Genomic DNA, 21,396 nt, shown 5'->3' on the forward strand with positions numbered 1-21,396 from the left:
CAATTCCCGGGACAACATCCTCTCTCCAAGACATTTTGACTTCAACTGTTCATGCACCACTGCATGAACTACTACCTCTCCTGGTATTGCTGCAGTTCCTTCCTTCATCCACAGTGAATTCTGTCTAAAAGAAAGAGGGCTCAAATTGCTGGGTGAGTTTTGTCCTTTTAAAAGCAGACTGTTTCTCATAGCAACACATTGTCTTCTAGCTCCAATGGGAGAGAGTTCAGAAGTGAGGGAGAGAGGAGTCTCAGGATGGGCTAGTATTGGATAGTGCTTGCTGTTGTGCACAAGAAGGGGAGAGAGGCTCAAGAGAAAAAAAAAACAAAGGAAGAGAAGGCTATGTAATGGCAAAAGAGAGAGAGATGCAGAAGGGGAAGCTAAAGTGTAGGAAAAGGTGGTACTTGGAGGTCCTCAGCTCTTTATTACACAAATGGATTTGCTCTTCTGGCAGGCCAGTCAGATTGCTGACCCCAGGTAACTTCCTGCTAATTTCAAGAGAGTTATGTGCTAAAGCATGCACCAGGTGGATAAAGCAAAGGGTTTCATAATGATTAATCATCCGGCTCACTCTAGCAAAAGCTTTAAAAGCTGCAATAGAAATGCAATAAAATGATGTGCTCACAAGTTCAAATGGCATTTTTTTGATACTATTTCTTTGGCTTTTCATGGAAAAGTTACTTATGTGATGATTCTGCTTCTCTGAAGATATCACTGTGCAGGAGGCTCGTGGCAGAGCCTGTTCTCCAGACCGTATGTTTGGTAGAACTCAGCTAGCTCTTAATTGCGGGGAATCCATCCCACTCAAGGCAGCAATAGCAGAAGAATGTATGAGCAAGGACCCTTGCTGCCACAAGACTATTGTGGCAAGTTTCACCTGACCATGTTTGAAGGAGCTCTTGTACTTTATCACCTATTGCTCTAGCTCTTCTTCCAGCCTCCACTCTAATTTTGTATAGGTTTAGCTCTGCCTTCCAGACAGATCCCTTGTAGCCATCCCAGATTTTGGAGATCTTGTCCTCTATTGCTTGGGAGCACTTTTGAGGTGCTTAGTTCATCAGCTGCTGCTGTTTTTAAGCCCAATAAGCATTTTCTTGCTTCCTCTGGTTGATGGTGCCTCCTTATGTCCAGAATCCTAGGCCACCTCTAGGTTTCTCTTTCTGAGATGAGCTAACCTGTGTGCATTAGTGCCTGAGCTACAGACTTCACTGATCAAAAATTACTTTGCCTTGCTTTGGTAGTCTTGCACATCCAGTAAGGCTAAGAAGAAGGGAGCTGATGAAGTTTAGAAAGTATTGCCAGCTGCTGAATACTTACTGTTGTTGGTGATAAATACAAACCAGGAAGAAAGAACTTTGCACAATTCACAGATCACAAAATGTTTCTGTGGGGTTTGTATTTTCATTAAAAAAACACAAAAGCAATAAACTAAGTGTTTTTGTTCTCAACTCAGCGAAAGACAATAAAGCAAGGGCCACTTCACACTCCATCTTGATTCAATTGCTTTCATAGGTTATATTCACTCTACATGGATGACTGGTTTAGTCACAGTCTTCTGAGTGTGCTGGTCAGTGGAAACGTTCCAGTTAACAAGAGCCATTTATTTTCGATCCTCAGTGGAATATATGGGTTTCCAGGGTCTTCTCCTCTGTATTTTGAAGGATACTATTCCATTTTGACTAAACAGAAACATCCTTTAAAACTGCAAAATTATACACTTAAAACGTGATGCCACTACAGTCAATCCTAAAACCTTATCTTTGCTTTTACTTCTTGACCAATTGGAAAAAAAGGCAGGTGGAAACCTGTAATTTTCCTTTGACATATATTTAAGTAATCTGCCTGTTAAAGACTTCTACAGTTTTTACAAATTGCCATATAATAGATTATTCACAGTCATGCTACTTAATGACTTTTTATTTCTGAAGGCACAATGGACTTTTTTGTCTCCTGTAGTTTTACTGTTAAAGTTACACCAAATAATTACTTTAGGTCTGAATTTGGGCCACCATTCTTAAAAGACTAAGGCTTATGAGGAATCTATGAAGAGGGGTCAGAGGACTAATTTTTTTACCTGCAGAGTGCAAAAGAGGAATCTCAGGGAACTGAGACAACGTTTGTGAGTGTGCCCTTTCTTTCGCTGAGCTGGAGTGAGGAGGGCAAACCAATTCAAGAACAGAATAAAGCTATTGGACTCCTTACCTTTCTCTTTGACAGAGATTTTCTCAATCTCTGGAATCAGGAAACTATAAACCAGCTCTGCTACAATCTCTTCTGACTGTACACGAGTTCGACTACAGAACAGACACAGGGTGTGATATTAGTATTTCACTTTTCTTTGCAGATCACTCCTGCAAACACGCGATTCCCTTCTTATAAATATTCTCACTATTTTCAAGTGAGTGTATTCTCATGGCAGTAATTGTCAGCTGGGTATCTGTTTATCCCACAAAATAGTGCGCAGCACTGACAGTGTGACTGATTATTCCCCTCTGCACAGCGCTGCCAGTGTGCTCAATATTGTATTGGAAAAGCAATATTTCAGGAGAGAAGATCACCCTAGATTCCTGATCCTCAGAGATATTTAGGAATCCAGCTCTCATTGACGTCAAACTGAGTTAGACACACAGATACCTCTGAGGATTTGGGTCTTTGTCAATTTAGTCTGTGGCCTGTTGCTGAGTTTGCTAAATTCTTCCCTTTTGTGACTTTGCATTTGGCTAGTCCCCATACTCTTTTCCATGGCTGTATTTGGTCGGTTCCCATTTGGCCCTGGGTCCGCATGCATTATCTACGGTTAATTCTCCCCAAGGGTTTCAACATTCATATTCATCTGGTTGCAAAATACACAGCTGACATAGGAGAGTCACTGTGTCATTGGGATTTTCATGGCTCAATTCCAAAAAAGCACATAGAAACTGAACTAGATGTTTGCCAGGTCCTAAAAAGTATTCACTGCTGATGCCCCAGCCAAACACAAGACGGTGGTGTTCCCAACAACTTACTATACTCAGTGTGCCTTGTCAGGCAGCCATCAGTATGACTGACCCTCCTCAAAGTTGGCAGTTTCTTAAAGAACAGCCACCCCAGAATGAAAGGCTGCTGTATAGCTGTATCTTTAGCATCTCTTTCAAACCAATTTTCTGTAGTACTGTAAATACATGAAAAGACCAATGTGAATGGGTATTGCTTTAGGCAGTTCCCAGATTCACTTAAAGCTCTGTCACAGCATCGCACTGGCATGGAGAAGTCTAAAAAGGGTGATTCACAAATCCCAGAAGTGATTTCCAAAGGGAATCTGGCACATGCTGTATGGAAATAAAGCTCAGACAGATTTCTGTCTATACCAGATAGTAACTGTGTGGTTCCCATACAACTATCACACTAACAAAGTGGTCATGAACAGTATTGCTCTACCCTTCCTATAGCTTAGATTATAGATGTAAGTACAGATGCAGATGGTTAGGCAGGTTCTCAACTGCTGCAGACAGTCTCTAATGTGCATTTTAAGAGCGTACCGATTTTCCATTTCATAAGCAATGTCATTGATTTCTACAGCCATTCTCTGAATCTCTTCCCTGGCTTGTTCTTCAGCTGTGTTCTCCATGCTGCTCAGGAGAATGTCTTCCAAGTAGGAGTCAACAGTGCTCTGGTGCACTTTGACCACCTGGAAAAAACATCAAGATATTGTTTTTACCGTTATTGCTGTGACAGGTGCGTGGAACCAGATTTCCAGAGAAGCTAGGGCCATGGACTGGTTTCAGCAGTGCTTTCTGAGAAGGACAACTTGTGTAAAAATTTCTTCTCTAATAACGCTTTCTGAGAACTGATTGAATACAAACAGGGCAGGAAAGAACCAGTGCTAGAAGCAAAACTTTTATTGGCAAATGTACTCTCCCATTCTTCTACAGCAGGTTAGTTCTGTGAATGCAACGGTCCCCTGAACAACTGCCAAATAATAATCATCAGTATTGATTTCAGCAAATTAATCAGGTTTCATTCATGCAAATCCTGAAGGAAAGTGTCCCATCAAGACAGTCAAAGTAACGTGAATAAGATAAACATATTGGTTTCCTCCTAATGGATCTAGAGCAGAGATTCTAGAAATGGGCCTGTCCCTTCCACCACTCTGAAGGGCATAAGCTTATTGCACTTTGGCCCTCCTTGCCTCCCACTCAGAGAAGCAGAAAAGAGATTAAAAAATAAAGATAAAATTTAAAAAAAGTGATTTCAGACTCTCTTTGTATTAACCTCCTCCTACAAAGTTTGAAAATTATTGGTTTAGTCAATTAGGCTCCCACTCATTCCTTTCAACTGGGAGAAATACGCTTCATGCAGACAGGAGTTAGGGAATATGAGTAGGACTAGAGAGTAGTTATGGAATAGGGTAATCTCAGGATCTCTGTTTCTGGATTTCAAGGTTATGTTATCCATTATCATCGCTTCAAAATAACTCTTGTTATGGCACTCCTTGTTAGAGGCAGCCCACTTTTTAGGGATAAGTGAGTTCTCTCCAAAATTTGCTTAAAGGCATTCTCTGTAGGAGAACACCTAATAGTTCTGCTGGACAGACCAAGTTATGACAAAACATTAGTCCTAAAGATTATTTAGGTTCATATGCTCTCCATAGGTGCTTTTTGTGGAAGTTTGGAAACCTACATCTACTCATGTCATGTAACAGCATGAATAGCAGGACTGTCTGTTGAGGCATTCAGATCATCCTTAATTTAATGGAGATGACTCTCTGAGGAGGGAATCACCCTCTCTTCACTAATACTTCCCCCTCAATTTTAAAACTAGCCATCACCTAAGTCAGCGCTTGAAGCATTTCCCTTCCAGCTGGAGCAAACCACAGGGAGGCAGTCCCTTCAACCTGCCCACAGTCCCAACACTCTCCCTCTCTTACCTGTCTGAAAATCTCATCCTCTTCCTGCCGCTGCATCTCTTCCACCTGGCGGCGTCCGCTCTCCTCTGCTTCCCGCATCCGCCGCTGCCTCTCAGCCAGCATGACAAAGGCATGGATCTTCCTCTCTTCTTGTAGCCTCAACAGCTCTTTAGAGAGGAAATCAAACATGTTTGCCAGTACCCTTCCTTCTGCCCAGGCCAAGTGGTTTTCCATTTGTGATAGCTTTAAAAAAAAAAATGCAAAATTGTGTTACAAACCACAGGAATGTTCCTCTGACCACAGGCATGTGAAACAGCTCTGCAATATCCACTCAGCCCAGCCATGGGGCAAACCTAGGAGTTTTGCATTCTTTCTGTTTTACATACACTGGCCTGGATTCTGTATAATGTAAGGTTCCTGTATACTGGCTCCAATGGCATAAAGAGACTAAAGAATGACAAAACTACTCCATCTGGGAATAGTCCCAATCCTGCTGCACTAGGATAGACAGCCCCTATGCTTGGGTGGGTGGGAGGAGATAAGATATTAGATGCATTGTATTCCAGCTATTATGAACTGGTGTTGTGGCTGAGAGTATAACCAGAGCAGTTACCGAGACAGTCTGTCTGTTACTGGGGAACTGCTCTATTTCCCAGACTAAGAAATGGGAGGTGTAACAGTGACAATGAACTGACTTCAACTGCATACCCTTCATTTTTCTGTGCTAAGCTTAGCTGGACTAGGACGGAAAAAAAGGATCAAAAATTGCAAATGCAGCATCTATCTAGCATTCGGAAAGTAAAATCTCTGTCTTTATGGGCAGGGAGCTTGAGCAGAAGTTTAGGGAACTGTACAATTGTGCATATAACCACATTTCTACCCTATCCAGAGGATTCAAAATGTTTGTTACAGTTCAAAGCCACCTCAGTGAAATGCTACCTCTTTAGGTGGACCCTGGTGATGCAACAAAGTGATACAACTCGCTGAAATCAAACAGGAGTCATGAGTCTCTACAGCTTTAGGTATTACCTTGTTACCTAAAACTATACAAGTTAAGCAAGTAGCTGTTATCAAATTCAAATCAACAGTAATTACACTGAGTTTGCAGAAGTGCAAATGAGAGCTCAAAATTCCAGGTAATGGAAAATCAGGTCAGAAAGTCTGTGACAAAGTTGAGAATAGAGCCAAGGTGTCTGGCGCTGCTGTGCCATTTCCTCCTCGCTCCAAGCACATCATGTTTTATGGGTCCTGTATGTGTGATCCCACTTTGGAAAGGGACAAGATCTTTGGTAAGTTATTTCCACTTCAGGCTATGAAGCCATGATCCTTGGCAGGAGGGAACGCGTGGAGCTGGCTAGGATGCTGTGACGCTGTTGGAATAAACAGGCAATAACAGAGCAGGCTGGAATGTAAAACTTGCACAAAACCAAATGGAGCTGAAATATCCCAGACAAGTGGTAATAAATCAGCTTTCTCATACTACTATGCAGTTTGCTCATGTAGTGTTTCAAGGAAAGTGGGACTGTCAATGTCACATACATCTAGAAGTGACACTGCTTGGGCCTGTGAGTGTTAAGATGGAGGAAGGTAATGCAGTAACTAACTGCACTGTCCTAGAGAAAGGGATAACACGAGACTAATGTACTTTTTTCTCCTTATTGCTCAAGGTGCTGTGTGTAAAACCAGCATAAAACACAGGAAAACAACCCAAGAACAATCTTAAAATTCTGATTCTGTTTTATACCAGGTAGAGATTTCTAACCCTCACCTTTGACCATTTCACTTGGCATTTCAGTCTTCCTTCTGCAGAAAGCATTTCTTGAAAAATGTCTTTTAAACCGGAAAGTTCAAAAATCTAAAAAAAGTTGTGACCACCAAGAACTAAAGAACTGTGAATTATCAATGACTTTCTGAAACATCCACACACACAGAAAACTACTGGTCTTGCATTTCAGAGCGATTCAGAGTTCAAAATATTAAAAGACCTGAGCCTTGGACTTTAGGGACCCAGGAAAACAAAAACAAGAGGCTGAAGGGGTAGATACCAGCAGAGGAGGATAATGTCTCTCCTCAAAGGAGATTCTGAGATTAGAGGTCAGCACCTTTATAGTTTGCTCATTCCTTCTTTCTGAATGTCATTATGATGTCTGAACTGGTCTCTCCTTCACTCTTACCTGGGCTTCCAGAAAAGAAGGACCATTTCAAATTCCTTATGCCTAAGGCTTTTATCTTTTATTTTTCTTAATTCAGTAGAAGAAATTGTTTTTCTATAATCTTCTGGTGTTCTGTATTCTTGAGTTCCACACCTAGGCTCCCTGTATATGAGGGAGCATCCAGAAATCATAAACAGTAAAACCCAGTCACCCAGTTCCATTTTTACTGAGGTCTGAGACGAAATTTTATAGCTGCTCACCCAGGAGTAAGCAATGGGCTGGCTCCGTCTCTGCCAAGCCAGCCAGCCAGCCAGTATATTCTGTTATCATAATCTGAAACCTGCAGAATTGCCTCACAGCTAGTCTCTGTAACACCAGGAGCGTGGTAAGGACTGCAGGATAACCTGCAGGAATGTGGGAGACACTATATACCTGGGATACAGTGAAGCCTGGACAAAATTTATTTATGATCCATTTCAGACCAGAGTGTGCCATCTGATTCACTTTGCTGTGGAAGGCTGTGGCCCTGCAAGGAAATAGGATCAGAATTCTTGTCCTCAACTCCCACTAGATTCTGGGGACACCAGATGGGTCCCAGTATTTCTCTGCTCTCCAGAAGGGTGGCAACTACAGCAAAGTGACTCCATTGCTGAAGCCCTAGAAGTCTCAAGCCCAGCAAGATTTGCAAAGTAAATCCACTTTGGCTTCTTTTGTGACGATTTCTGCCTGAGCAGGAGCCTGAGAGGGTGCCAAGCTAAAAAGAGGGCAGGGCAATGACAGAGCAGTAACACACATGCAGGAAAACAGCTGACAGGGGTGACAAACATGTTGTGATGCCAGGTCACAGCCGCAGCCAAATGGACTGAAATATGGGTAAACTTAAGTTCATCTGACTGTGCAGTTTGTTCAGAACCCTGGGAATATAAGTAAGTGCTCTGTTTGGGCACAAAGCAAGTACAGCCTGGGTAGCAGCTGTGGTTGGGGTGCCTCAGTCTGTTTCTGAGACCCTGAGAGCCCCACAGCAGTGAGAGCAATTTAGCCCCTCAGGCATTCAATCCCTGGCCTCTGCTAGAAGGGCATTTAAGTAAGTTGGGGTGGTTTTTGCACTTTGGATAACAGAAAACGTAAAGAAATTAAATGCAAGAGTGTTGGTAGTGCTGCAATTAGGAGTGTGACAAATCAGCCGCTCCACGTTTCTAGGCAAACCTTGTGCATTTGGAAGTCATGCTGTTGCTGTAAGGCCAGTGTCGCTTGTTTCTCTGCCTTCATAAGCAGCTGGATATCTTCCTGAAGTGCGTGAGTGCTGCGCAGCTCTCGGATCAGTTCCAGCCGCTTCTCCTTGCCTTCAAACATCTTTTAAATAAAGTTAAACAATGAGGCAAATTAAAAGGAGGATATAGATCAAAGTATTTTGCCAGCAGAGAACGCCCTGTTCCTCCAAGCTGTAAGGTCAGCTGTTCCTAAGACCTAGTTCTTTGCTGTTAGCATTTGAAGATTTGGGGAATTTCCCTCATACTCCTAACGAAAAATGAAAGACTCTGTAACAAATTTGTGGCCACATTCAAGATAAACACTACCTCTGTCAATTAAACTTAAAACTTCCTTTATGGAAGTTGCAAGTTGACACCTTCTGCTGTGGAATATAGATAACCCACTGCTACTTTACTACAAGATAATTATTTTTTAGTTCTGCTAGGACTCACCTAGAACTCAAACTACCTGAATGGAGAACAGCAAAACCAGTGTCAAGTTTGTCCTTACCCAATAGGGCAACATCCTTCTTGATATCCTCTTATACTGGCCTAATTGTCAAAGCTTCCCAGTATGAGCATTGCACCTTTTCCTCAGTCCTGAGTTAAATGTCTCCTATTTCAACATTCACTATTCATTTTGAAAGAGTCCAGCAACAGTGCAAAGCAGTGAATTGCTAAGGAGGTTAGTAAAACTGCAGCTGTTCCTATTAACGCAGTTCTGTAGCCCACCCCTTACCTGACACTGTCTTCTGTCCATTTCCCCTCACTGCTAACAGGAGTTATGCATGCAGCATGAGGAGGTAAGGCTTGCTGCTAGAAGCTGAGCAAAAAAGTATCAGTCAGCCCTGCTCACAGCATTCTCACAACTGAGTCAGGTATTTCTGATCCAGTAGCAGCTGTAAGGAGATTCCTAAAAATGATGGGACATTCCATGGCTCTCAAAAAATCTTATGAAAGTCTACAGCCCTGCAATGGAGTCAGACATCCTTCTCACGGATCACCACAGAACTGGGGAAGACTTGGGAAGCCTAAGTTTCACCTGAAGCCACTCTCAGAATTGCACTGTTAGCCAGAGCTCAGGTCAGTGTTCCACATGGGAACGCTTCACAAATAGTGATACAGAAAGAAGCAGCAGGCATGAAAACCAGCCTTCTGTACTGGTCTGATCAAAAGACTTGCTTAACATAAAGCCCAAACTAGGGCTACCTTATTAAAGTAAGCCTAGGCCTACTTCTACTCCACTGTAAGCAGACTGATGGGAACTGCACACCGCTTTCGTTGCTGGAAACCATGGTAGTGTGCTTCAGCCTCTAAGAAGGTTCAGCTCACCATCCCAGGAAAAGTGGGAGGACGGTAAGAAATACAAGCTGCCCTGCTGGAGGGCATGTGGGAGGTTTCATATGTCTGGGATCTTGGCACAATCAAGGCAAAATGTACTCATGATCCAGATCTAATCTAGAATTTGCCATTTGAGTAATTCTGCTAGTGAGCATCTAATTAAACAGCTCAGTGTTGGCGATGGCTGGCACAGGGAAACACTCCTTAACATCTGTAGGAACCTAGAAGTTCCTATAAGAAGTCTGGGCTGAAGAGCAAAGCCTTGAAGGACTTGAGATAACATACAGAGGGATATGCTGCAGAAGCTTCATTGTCCTTGATTACTTCTGTGGAAAAAAGATTGCAAACACACCTTTAGTCATCCCCACCATCATTCTGAAGACAGACATAAACAAAGAGGCATAGAATACCATGTTCTGAATAGCCCTGCCTCGGAGCAACCTCTGCAAACAAATCACTGCCAGTTCTGTTTCCTCTTCCTCCTGCCAAAACACAACAAATATCCACACCATAATTAATCATTTCTTTTGGGGAAAATACAGGTGAAGATTTCTATAGATCATCCATCTAACTATCAAAAAATCTATTTCACATCTGGCTTTTTTTCTCAGTTGCTTGTGAACACCATGCTTCTGATTCCTGGGGAAAGGGAGATGAGTCAGACTACTACTTACTTTGCTGTTTTACAAGAGATGGGGGAGAGAGACTCTGCTGGAGTTTTTAGAGGGTCTTTAAAGAGGAGTACCTAATGATACGGAAGTATTGACAAATAAAATTACTTTATGTATGTATTGCAAGTACGACTTGTAGCTTGACTGAGTTGGCAGAACAATCATCAGCTACATGAATTTACAGGTCAAAACACTAAGGAGGGAGAAGAATTATTTCAGGAGGTGCAAAAGAGCTGTTAACCATAAATAAAGTGATTAAATTAAAAGGGAACATATAAGATTTTTCTTCTGATATTTACTCCAGAGGTGACCGTTATTGGAGTAACTCAGTTAATTTAAGATTCAGAGAGTGACTGTTTGGAACTAAGTAAAATGAGTTACATCATATTGCAATTTGTCTCTTTCAGAGAGTTACTGGCCTAGCACTGTGTGAGTGATACCAATCTGGAAGAAAGATAATGTGTAGTAGGAAAGGGAATAGGACTGTAGGAGATAAAATGTTGGCTTATTTTAAATACAGGAAGCACAACTGGCAGCATTTTTTCTTGCTGAGGGGTCTTGGCCACCAGCAGGAGGAAAAAGCCTATGAGATATCCAAAAAAGATTAGAAGAAATCTGAATATTGCAAGCACAATTTTATTTTAATAAAGCAAAGACAGCTTATGGGGTTTGAATTGAAATGTGGTATTTTAGAAGTGCTAGAAAAAGAGGGAAGAAAGTGGGATGAGAGAAGGGGTGTGGGCTTTTCCTTAGGTGTTGCAGATTAAGTATTCCAAAAGCAAAAGGAAGCATTTCTTCCTTTCCACACCACCACCCAAGAGGAGCAAAGTAGAACTACGCAAAGGACTGTTTTATGATTTGGTCTGCTCTTTTTCTCCAGAAAGAAGAAACGAATTTCCAGCCCAACTAGAGAGCTAAACTGTACCACATTACCTGGCTGCAGAGGGAAGTGAGGCCCCAAACCCCTTCAGGACAGAGTTTTTGGAAATGGAGACAGCTGGCACATAGAGTGGACAGGTAAGCCAAACTGCTGCAAGGTTTAGTTTAAATTCTTGCGGGATGCAAATCTTGGTACTTGGAGTTGTGTTGTTCAGTGCTGCAAATGATGCCTTAGCAAGGGTAATCACCAACTTCTCCATCCACCTGCTGCAAAACAGCAGGAAAGAGAGAGGAGAGACAGAAAGTCTATCAATCATGTCCTACAGGAAAAGAAAAGCGGATCTAGGGTCTAGAAGGATCTAGGATCCGGCAGAGAACAAGAGGGAGCTGGGAGAAAGTAATGTGAAGGAATTGAGAGGTGCTCTGTAAACTTGTTGGGGCTGATAAGCGCATAAGAAATGACTGGCAGAGAAGAGGAGGAGTTGAAGAGACCTGCAGTAGTGTCTCCATTCTCTCCACTTTCTTTTATATCCCTTGTGGTCCATGTCACCAGCCCACCACTCCGGCATGCTTTCCCATCAGGATCTCCACCAGAAGCTGGTGCAGTTAGCAGTTGGCACTAGTAAGTCTATTGGGCAAGCAGTGGAGCACTAACAACAGAGAAAAGCTTTCCTTTCAGAGCTTCTAGCAGCCAGCTGGAAGGATGTATGGTAGAAGAAACCTGACTTGGATTCTGCAAGACAGAACATTTTAGGGCAGCCCTTCAGTGGCTGAAGTGGCCTGATTGTACAGATGGAGCTTCATTGGAGACATCCACTCTCTTTTGTGTCCGCACGTAAGAACACTTGAGGAGAAACCAAATGCTGACAGAATTAATTTAGGTAAAGTTCTATTGTATTGGAACTCTTCCAAAAAAGCTATAATCTGTAAATAGACTCAAACATGACTACAGCTGGTGGGGAAAAAAATCTTTCTGATATAGAAAATACCATGTAACCTGGAAATACTTAACAATCTGCTAAATTGGGACTGCTGCAATACAATAACTAATACACAGGCGTCAGTGAAACCATGGAAAGCTCTTCCCAAGGGCAGTAGTAGATATTCTTGTCTCAGTGACCTTAAAATGGACTGTGTAAACCACAGTAAATCATACTGTACAAGAAAAGATAATACGGATAACCTAATGAGCCTTTCTCTCCCTCACTTTTATGGTTGCGTGCTGTTCTTAAATTCACAGGTTTAAATGATAATTGCGTTTGATTCTTACTGCACCATGAAAATGGTGTTAATAAGCAGACAAAGCAATCCACTGGGGCAACCACCTCTGAAATATATTACTTTAAGAAAGGAAAAGAAGTTGCAGCTTCCCTAACAAGTTGTTTTTGCCTACAGTATATCACAAGCCCATGACACATTATTGCTGTTTTGACCTCTGCAAAAGAACCATGTTCTGTGAACTATCAATTAACTGGAGCATGCTCATCAAAGACTGAATCCTGCATGACGGCAAGAGCATGACTTCAGCAAATTAATGAAGTGCTTGCTCAGTGCTAGGCACCCAAAGTCTCACTAACTTCAGTGAGACTAAACTTAATTGCTCCACTGGATGACAACAGTGTTGTCAGATCAGGATGGAAGACTTCTTTACTTCTCTGGATATTCATTTAATAACCAGACAGGGAACAATCTCGGATCAACAGAAAAAAAAGTACTAAAAAAATCCCACTTACGACTGATGGTTTTTCCAGGCTTGGAGTTGGGGGCCGAGGAACAGGTTTTTCTACTTTTTCAAGGAAACGAAGGGGCTTCTTTGGCTCCTTGACTTTATTCTTCTTGTCCAGTAGTGCCTGGAATAGCCAAACAATTTGATCAGAACTGGGCTAGATAGACCGACATATTAAGATCAGTCCTCTGGCTACTACCTGCTCCTGATCACACTGACTACAGGGAGCTGAAAGTATTCTGCACTTAGCAGGCTTGTAGCTTTCATTTCTTACTCCACCTCAGTTGAAAACCTGCATATGGTCAGTAGATGAGGCTGCTGACTGGTCAGAAGATACTGATGGAAGCTTCAAAATAACATGGGGGAGGATGTGAGAGCTGTTTTACTCTATTTACAGGTAACCCATCAGCAACTGTATAGGCTGAATCACTTAAAATTAATCTAGAATTGGCATGAGCTTTATTTCTAACATATTCTTAAATGAAAGCATGTTTCAGATAAACTGAACGATAGAAAGTTAAGAAAAAAATCCTGTGTTGAATTTCTCTCTCCAGTACCAAGGAAGGGAGTTGGACAAAATTTAATTATAAAATTAATTAAGTTTTGAAACTCCTATGGCCATTATATAAACCCTTCTTGCATGTTGGATCTGACTTTTCAGGCCCGGATAATTAATGGCTCTGAAAGAGGAGAGAGAGAGTTTTAGGTGGAGGGAGAAAAACACTTTATTGTTGAAAACTTCTGAAATGGACTGGGTTAGTAATACACAAATCAAAGCCTATAAAGTACTTATAAACCACGTGAAATACTAATAGCTCAACAAAGTTAGAGATTGTCTCAACTGCTTCTTGTATTTGGTCATCTTAGAGCTCTCTGGCATGAAGATTATAACAGTGCTTGATATGATTTGTAAGGTGTTTTGCATGATGGGGGAAAACTTTGAAAGAAAAATGCCCTTGTAATTGTGTCTATTTTGAAAACAATGATTGCTATGTTTATTAGCACAATGTTGCATTCATAAGAGTTTTTCTAATAAAACCTTTGCCTCCAAAATCACAAAATGCAACCAGAATGACAACTTTTAAAGACAGAAAAATTACGAGCACTTCTGACAAGAGGGAATTCTTATTAACGCATATCTGAGAAATATCGCAGTTCCTGGAAGTGGTTTTATGTTTGCACATTAGCACAGTCTAGTGCCTGCTTTACTGTCTTTCCTAAGTCAGGACTGGTTACCATCGCTTTGTCCAGCCTGAAGTTAGGGGTTATTTTAAGACTTTTTAATGTAACAGCTCAACTAAAGGAAGTACGGTTCTTGCATTAATTGGTTCTGCCTAACTTAATAAGTTACCATTTTTCCAAATAGAGATCAAGACTGAAGAATCTCTGTGCAATACTTTCTTAAAACTTAACAAAAAAAAAAAAGAGAGAGAAAAATAAGTACTAAATTTCTGAACAACTTTAAGTGGCACCGCCTATATATTGCACACTGATTTTTCTGGGATAGGCTATACAACTTTACTTTTTCCATGTAGTTGGTTTTGAGTCAGGACATAATCTGGTTGGACTGGACAGTGAAGGACTACCTACATCTTTCATCTCCATTTCATTTTTCCGGTGAACGCAGTCCTGCTTTTGGCCATACCCTTTAGCTTCTTTGCTGGCTTCTGATAGAAGTAGAACTCTTGACAGGATAGTGGCTTGGGAACCAACTCTCCATTCAGAGAAATCATGCTTTGGTTTCTTCCTTGTCTACTCTTTAATCCTCTCTTTTTCCCAATACACTATGCACATTTTCATGTGTAGCACTTGAGTATACAGTCATGGTTCTCTTCCTTCCTTTTTGCCCATGAATGAAGAAGGTGAAATCATCAAGGACAGCCTGAGTATCTCCTGAGCAATGCGGCATGGCTGCTCAGGAGTGACATAATAGCTCTTAAAGCTTGTCTGAGCATGAGCCAAACTAACACTGCGTTGGAGATCTGTTCTTGATGAAATTACTGCTTGAACAGGTTTTTCTGCTCTTTGAAGTTGGCACAGATTTTCTCCATAGATATTCTTGGCCCTCTTACTTCTCCACCTCCTTCCAGCAACAAGATAAAGGAAAATAGACATGATGAGAGTTGCGCTTAATTCTGAGGTGAAAGATTCATTTTTCTGGCATTATCCGGATCCAGCACTTTGAAACTGCCTGACACTTAACCCCTTTTGGGTCACCAGAGTGTACAGGGTCGGCCTGAAGTCATGTGCTGTTTTAAACTGGGATTTCCTCTAGTATCTCCTCTGTTCCTCGGTGTATTCAGGTACCTAGTTGCATTTCTTTCCTACAGTAATCAGCTGTATCAGTGTGCTATCTCTTTTTGAACTAAATGAATTCCCTGGAGTTTCATGTAAGGCTGTTTATGTAATGGCTCACTTTACATTCCCTAAAGCACCAGCATCTCCTCTGTCTAGAAAATGGCTTTTCTTGTCCTTTTACAGACCTGGCTTAAGATATAGCTCCTTGTTTTTTCTGTAAATCCTGGGTCACTCCTGTCTCTCATGTTCTCCTCTCTTAGAGAATTATTCAAAGGATACTGAGTATACATAATATTCTTGCAGAAGGTTTCAGGATACTCTTTGAAAAGCCTGCTTCTAAAATCACTTCTTCTGGGATTAGTTTCAAGTCTGGAAGAAGATGATTTTATTCTTAAGAGGACAAAGATCCTTTCTGTAGTTCCCTGGGTATTCTCTTGTCTCTCTTTGCAGCCTTAACCTCAGGATAACCTGCAGCATGGCAAAGCAAAGAGGAACATAATGAGGAGGACCAGTCCATCTTGCCACTTGTTTGGCCAGAAAAGCAAGCCTTAGAAATATCCTTGATTAAAAGTAATTTCTTCTGAAGCCAAAATCTAGCATTTCTCTTCTCCCTGCCACCTCCAGCTACCTCAGATTAACAGCAGGAAATGAAAGAAACTCATTCCAGAGCTAGATCACAGTGTATACTCTGAATTTTCTAGAGTTCTGTTTCATTTCTAGGATTATGGGAGAACATTTCTAGATTAAGAGAGTGCTTGGGCGGCACTAAAAAGAGGCTTTTGAAGAGAAAACTGGTCCAGCTGCTCTGCTATAGAAATAATGCAAAGTAATACAGTGCCATTCTGAGATGATTCCTAATTGCCAGCTTTAAACTTCTTTCATACTTTGTGTAGCAGAGGAGGCTGTTGGCAGGATTGGGGCTGGTTATGCCAAGCGGTCAGACAGCTGTCCTTTCAAGTGCTAAATTCTATTAACTCAAGTACTCTGCTCCCTTCACAGTCCACTTCTCAACAGCTCCCATAGCTTATGAGGTAGACCTGAGGGGTCCTGCTAAGCCAAAAGGTGCTATAGCCACCAAACTTAAGCAGCAAAAGACATTGATGGGAGAAGTGACCCATAATGTCACTGCAGAATCTAAGGACTAATTAGAGCAGTAATGCTTGAAATCCTGTAAGTTGACTGTTAGGATAAAACTGACTTTTTTTTCCTCTTGTTGCTCTGAACAGAAGGTTTATTAAAGCCTTACTGTAGCTGAGGCAATCTGGGTCTTTAGCGGTGTCACAACTTTTGGCTTATCTGGACTGACGAGTCCGGTTTCTACATCTCAGTATCTAAAAATAGCAGTTAAACTTGGCATAACAGATTTATCAACAGTCCGTGCAAAGGAAATATTTTGTGATTTTAAAAGAATACACATTTTGCCTTTATGCGGAAGGTAAAGGAGGCTTAATTATACTAGGCCCTCAGTTGGTATAAATCAGTGTAGCCCCGGTGATCTATTACAGAAGAAAATATGCAGTATTGTCTGCTTTTGTTCTGCATTCCATCTCCCCTTTGGCTATTAATTTCTCTTGGAGGAAACATTATTATGTGAGCAGCCAGCACTAGGGCCTACTTCTTATCAGTGACTACAGTTTAGATCTTCTACTCTAGTCTTCCATACCATGGCAAGTATTGTGAACAGGCAGAATGCAATTGTTGTAATGGAAATTCAGCCCTGAGAGTTCAGGCTAACATTCTGCTGCTTACGAGAACTGCCACAAGTGTTCTGATCATGATTATATAGGATCACTACTTTGATTTTATACAACAAACACCAAAACTCAAAGCCCTTCAATAGTGCTGTATCTTCTTCTCCAAGTCTGGAGTGAACTAATGTCAATAGTTCTTGAACACTTCCTGCAGCACTGAAGCTTTTTCTTTGAAAATTTTCCTTCTGAATAACAATCAATCAATCAGATGCAACACTTCATCTTTTACAGGATTCATTGGAATTTAAACTTGAGATAACATGATTGCTTTTTCAGGACAAGATTTCAATTTAAAATTCATTAGTAGAAAGTTAGTGTCTGAATAGAGAGGGTATTATTAAATTACACTAAAACAAGAAAGCTATACACACAATTTCCAATTATGAAATATGTCGAGACTAAAAAAAGCATAAGTGAAAGTTGCCAAGCTTTACAAATGAAATTAAATATTTTTAGCAATACTTCAGCCAGCAACAATAGGCCTGATTTTAAAAAAGGCAACCCTCAACAGCGTCACAAGTAGCATGCTTAAAAGTACACATAATTTACAAATACTGTGATTGTAGATGCAAATGAGGCACCACTTTCCTCAGTGCTTAATTGTATGTATGGACACCTCATCTGTATGAACAGCTGTGATAAATTAAGGTATGTAAAAAAACATTACCATGTTTGCAAATCAGATGCTGCTGTTGGGGAACAACATTGATGGGCATCCACTATTCTGATCCAATTTGATGAGTGGTGCCATTTTAATTACACTTTGCTGCAAGTATTTTTACAATATGTTCTTAGAATGCACATTTTAAAAATGTACAGAATTTTTAGAATATGGATCCCAACCTGGTTTATTTAATTATCAGTAATTCAACAGTGTAGCCATTCGGCTTGTCACATGTGCATTACCAAAGGAGGAGAGAAGAGAGAGCGAGCAAAGGGAAGGAGAGAAGTTCTAACTGATATAGTTTGTTACAATCCAAACATCTGATTTGTAGGGAGAAAAAAAGCTATCCTTGCTTTCCATAGGGATGGAGCACAGATGTTAGGGAGAAAGAATACTGACAGACTGAGCTTCAGAGCAGTACGGGGCATGCCTACAACAGTCTGAACGTCTGATACATTCTCTACTTGAAGTTGTCTTACAGAAAATATGAATTTATCACAGAAAACTTGGAGAAAGTTCACATATGTTTTCTCAATAGCATTTCTGAGCAGTTCAAACCTAAGAGGAACTGATGTGCTGCTGGCTGCAGCTCCATACCTGGTGAACTTGTGCCAGCTCTGCCTCTAGCCTTGCTGATCTTTTAAGAGATCCAGTCTTAGTGGTAGTGCATTTAGGTTTTGGAGCTTCAATCTGGACCTGGGTGACAGAATCGGGGAGAGAGGCTTCCAGCTGACACAATCCTAAGAAACACAGAGTGAGAATGTAATGGAGTGGTAGAGAAAGAAATACAGAGTTTTGTTAACATAAATATCTCCTACAAATTAAGTCTTTCAAAACGCTTTACCTGCAAAAGTGTTAAGATAGTAGTTTTTTACCATGTAGCGCTCAGAATGGTTGTCTGGGAAATAACCAATTCTAGACAAAGGAGCATATGTTTGTGATGCAAAGTCAGTGTAGTCTTTGATGATATCTCGTCTCTCCAGCTTCACCCCCACATTCTTCCTCTTAGCTATCAGTTTTCTGACCACTGACAAGGAAATAAAAATGTGAGAAGGTTCTTCAAACAAATATTCTTAAAAAGCCTCATCTTAGGAAATTCACAAGGGTTTCTGCTGTTTAATGTAAAACCTGACCAGTCTGATCAGAGCAAATGCTGGCCATGCATATCTATACTCTAGATGCTAGCTGTTTCATCTTGAATCAAGATTGCAGCCTTGTGGAAAAAGAAATGGCTTGTCTGAAACCTAAGACTCATACTTCTGCCTTCCTGGTGCTCCAACTTACTCAGCGCACAGTCGTGCTGAATTTTTTTTACTTTCTCTTCTTTAGCCTTCTGATGATTTTGCCAGTGGGCATCCAAGCGCTTGACATCCAGCTCATTCTGCTGCTCCTTTCTCCTTGACAGCAGCTTCTTTAAGACTTCCAGTCGAACCTCCTGCAACCTGCAAGGGAAGGAAAGGCCAGGCATGAACTACAGTACTCTTCAATGTTCTGTGCAATGCTGTCATCGTCAAATCCTACATCCCAGCTGAATACTTTACAAATAGTTCTTGCTGTATATCATAATCTTTCATTTTTAGAAGTGAGCTTATCACTAGTGGAAAGTATTGTGACTCTTATATTAAATTCAACAAAAATATCCCTTCCCAAAATCAGTGGATTTACATTTAAAATTTTTTCACATAAATAAAAGGCTTGTATCCTCCAGCCGGACCTCAAACCTTCTTGTCCCTTCTCTATTCAGCTGATAATTAAAAGGAGCAAAGTGTATAATTGGACTCTTACTTTTCTATTTCCTGTTCTCTAAAGGCCCACTCCTTCTTCTCCATATCATCCATCATTTTCCTCCTCTTTGCAATTTGTGAGGGATTGTCCAGAGGGGGAAGAGTTGCTTCCCAGGCTCGTTTTTCCCGGGCACGTTCAATCATCTCCACCTCGGCTAGTCCTGCTGGTAGTCCCCGACCTTACAGGGACAAGAAGCGGTAGCTCTTTAGAAGAATGCTAAATCCAGCTAATATACACCACCAGTGCGCTAAGATACCAGAAGGTTGGATGGGCACAAGCCCATATGTTAAACACAAGCAGAATTGACAATAGACAGAAGTAAATACTTCCAAGGCCAGTAAAATTTTAAAATATGAGTAATGGTAGGACCTGCAGTTGCTACTGTTTAGTTGTCATTAATGCTAACTGTTCAATCCTCTACTGTAGGATGGAAGGGAGGAAAAACTTTTCTAAGCAGTCTGAGAATCAGCACTTTCTTCAGCATGTCCAGCATCCATCACTATTAAAGGTAGGACACGGGGACATGAGGATCACAGGTGTGTTCTGGGACAGCAGTGTTCTTACTATCTCCTTATTAATGTCTGACTTAGAATAGCTGAAGAACAGCAAGCAAATGCAAAACCTCTACTAGTTGGTATTTGCACAACATAGGGCCTTTTTATACTGAAAGATCTCAAAACTCCTGAAAGGCCCCAGAATAGTGCTCTTAAGTAGGTAACTATCTATTTTAAGGATAGATAAAATAATGTACCCCAAAACAAGAAAGCAAGAGAGTTGTCAAAGCTGGTAATATGCTTGAAATAGGACATCTCCGAAAAAAAATATAAAACTTCCTGCTAAAGAAGGTAGAATTATCGTTATTATACTAACGTATCTCGACTTCATAACTCACCCCAAGTGAGAGTAGCAAGTGTCAGAAGTTCAGGGACTGAGCCAGAGAGAACTACATATTCAGGGGAATAGGGGTCAGTCTGGGCTTCACCATCCCTGTAATCTGTCTGTGTACCCAAAGTTCGTAACTGGAGACCAAAGACCCTGCCATTTCTGGTAGCTGAATAAACAAAGGGCTCTGTCCTAAAAAAAAAAAAAAAAGATGCAAGATGGAAGAATATTTGTCACATTCATCAAAAAAAATCAGAAAGAAAGAAAACACTAAGTCAAAGGTAGGCTATTCAAACATGCATTGTTTTACCTTACCATTGCTCCCATTGACGTTAACTCCATTATCTTTAGTAAAAGCAGATTGAGACCACACCGAGCCCTTTGGCTCCCTCCTTCCCCAGGTAAGCAATCCAGAAATCTTCTGGTCCCAGCTTTCTTAAATTGTTACACACAGATCTTCCCTATGTATACATTCTAAAGTGTTGCTTTTAATATGAGGCAAGAAAAGCAACTAATGGTTGAGTGTAAGATGAAGTAGGACTGCTTTAATTTAACTTTCATATTTTTCTTTTCCACACCTCCAGAATGAAGTTCAATTCTTGTGTAAGCCCTTAGAGCTTCCATTAACTCTACTAGGAACTGAATCTGCTTATGTCCCCTCAAAACTTAATCCCCATTGAAAACCACACTGGACTATTTCATGGATGCTCTATACCACTGAACAATATTGCAACTATCACAGAGATTGTAATAATACCAGAATATCAGAATAATATCAGTAGTATCAAAAGAACTCCCAACAGTATTGCTATATCGGAGAATCTTTGTATCAGTATCTCTTCTAGCATTGAGAGACAGTTGGCACTCTATTTCAAGCCTCATAATTGTAACACACGTGAGGCATACATTGATCTGTCATTTACCCACAAGGCACTACTTTACTGCAAGCAAACTCTGAACCAGGCAGTCCCCTGTTTCCTCAGGGATTCACAATGGTTAACAGAGTCCTCCTTACCTCTTAACAAGTTCCTCCTATTGGTTCATTATGAAAACTACTAAACAGCTAATCAATCCTTTTTGGGCTAGATGTGACCCATTACAACAGTCCTGC

General features: G+C 41.0%; 1 protein-coding gene across 2 annotated transcripts in view; it reads right to left on the reverse strand.

Moving 5' to 3' along the window:
* CFAP91 (cilia and flagella associated protein 91) overlaps positions 1 to 21,396 on the reverse strand; it is a 35,645-nt gene that overhangs the window by 6,526 nt on the left and 7,723 nt on the right. For both annotated transcript variants that reach the window (XM_068958169.1, XM_068958164.1), the window contains exons 6-16: positions 20,296 to 20,477; positions 19,404 to 19,581; positions 18,903 to 19,060; positions 18,463 to 18,645; positions 18,216 to 18,358; positions 12,913 to 13,029; positions 10,040 to 10,111; positions 8,245 to 8,391; positions 4,907 to 5,128; positions 3,519 to 3,667; positions 2,203 to 2,294 (exon numbers count right to left, since the gene is read on the reverse strand). In XM_068958169.1, coding sequence (XP_068814270.1) covers positions 2,203 to 2,294; positions 3,519 to 3,667; positions 4,907 to 5,128; positions 8,245 to 8,391; positions 10,040 to 10,111; positions 12,913 to 13,029; positions 18,216 to 18,358; positions 18,463 to 18,645; positions 18,903 to 19,060; positions 19,404 to 19,581; positions 20,296 to 20,477 — 1,643 coding nt within the window. The remainder of the gene's footprint in view (positions 1 to 2,202; positions 2,295 to 3,518; positions 3,668 to 4,906; positions 5,129 to 8,244; positions 8,392 to 10,039; positions 10,112 to 12,912; positions 13,030 to 18,215; positions 18,359 to 18,462; positions 18,646 to 18,902; positions 19,061 to 19,403; positions 19,582 to 20,295; positions 20,478 to 21,396) is intronic.

Source organism: Struthio camelus, chromosome 1 (assembly GCF_040807025.1).
Source record: "Struthio camelus isolate bStrCam1 chromosome 1, bStrCam1.hap1, whole genome shotgun sequence".
Lineage (NCBI taxonomy): Eukaryota > Metazoa > Chordata > Aves > Struthioniformes > Struthionidae > Struthio > Struthio camelus.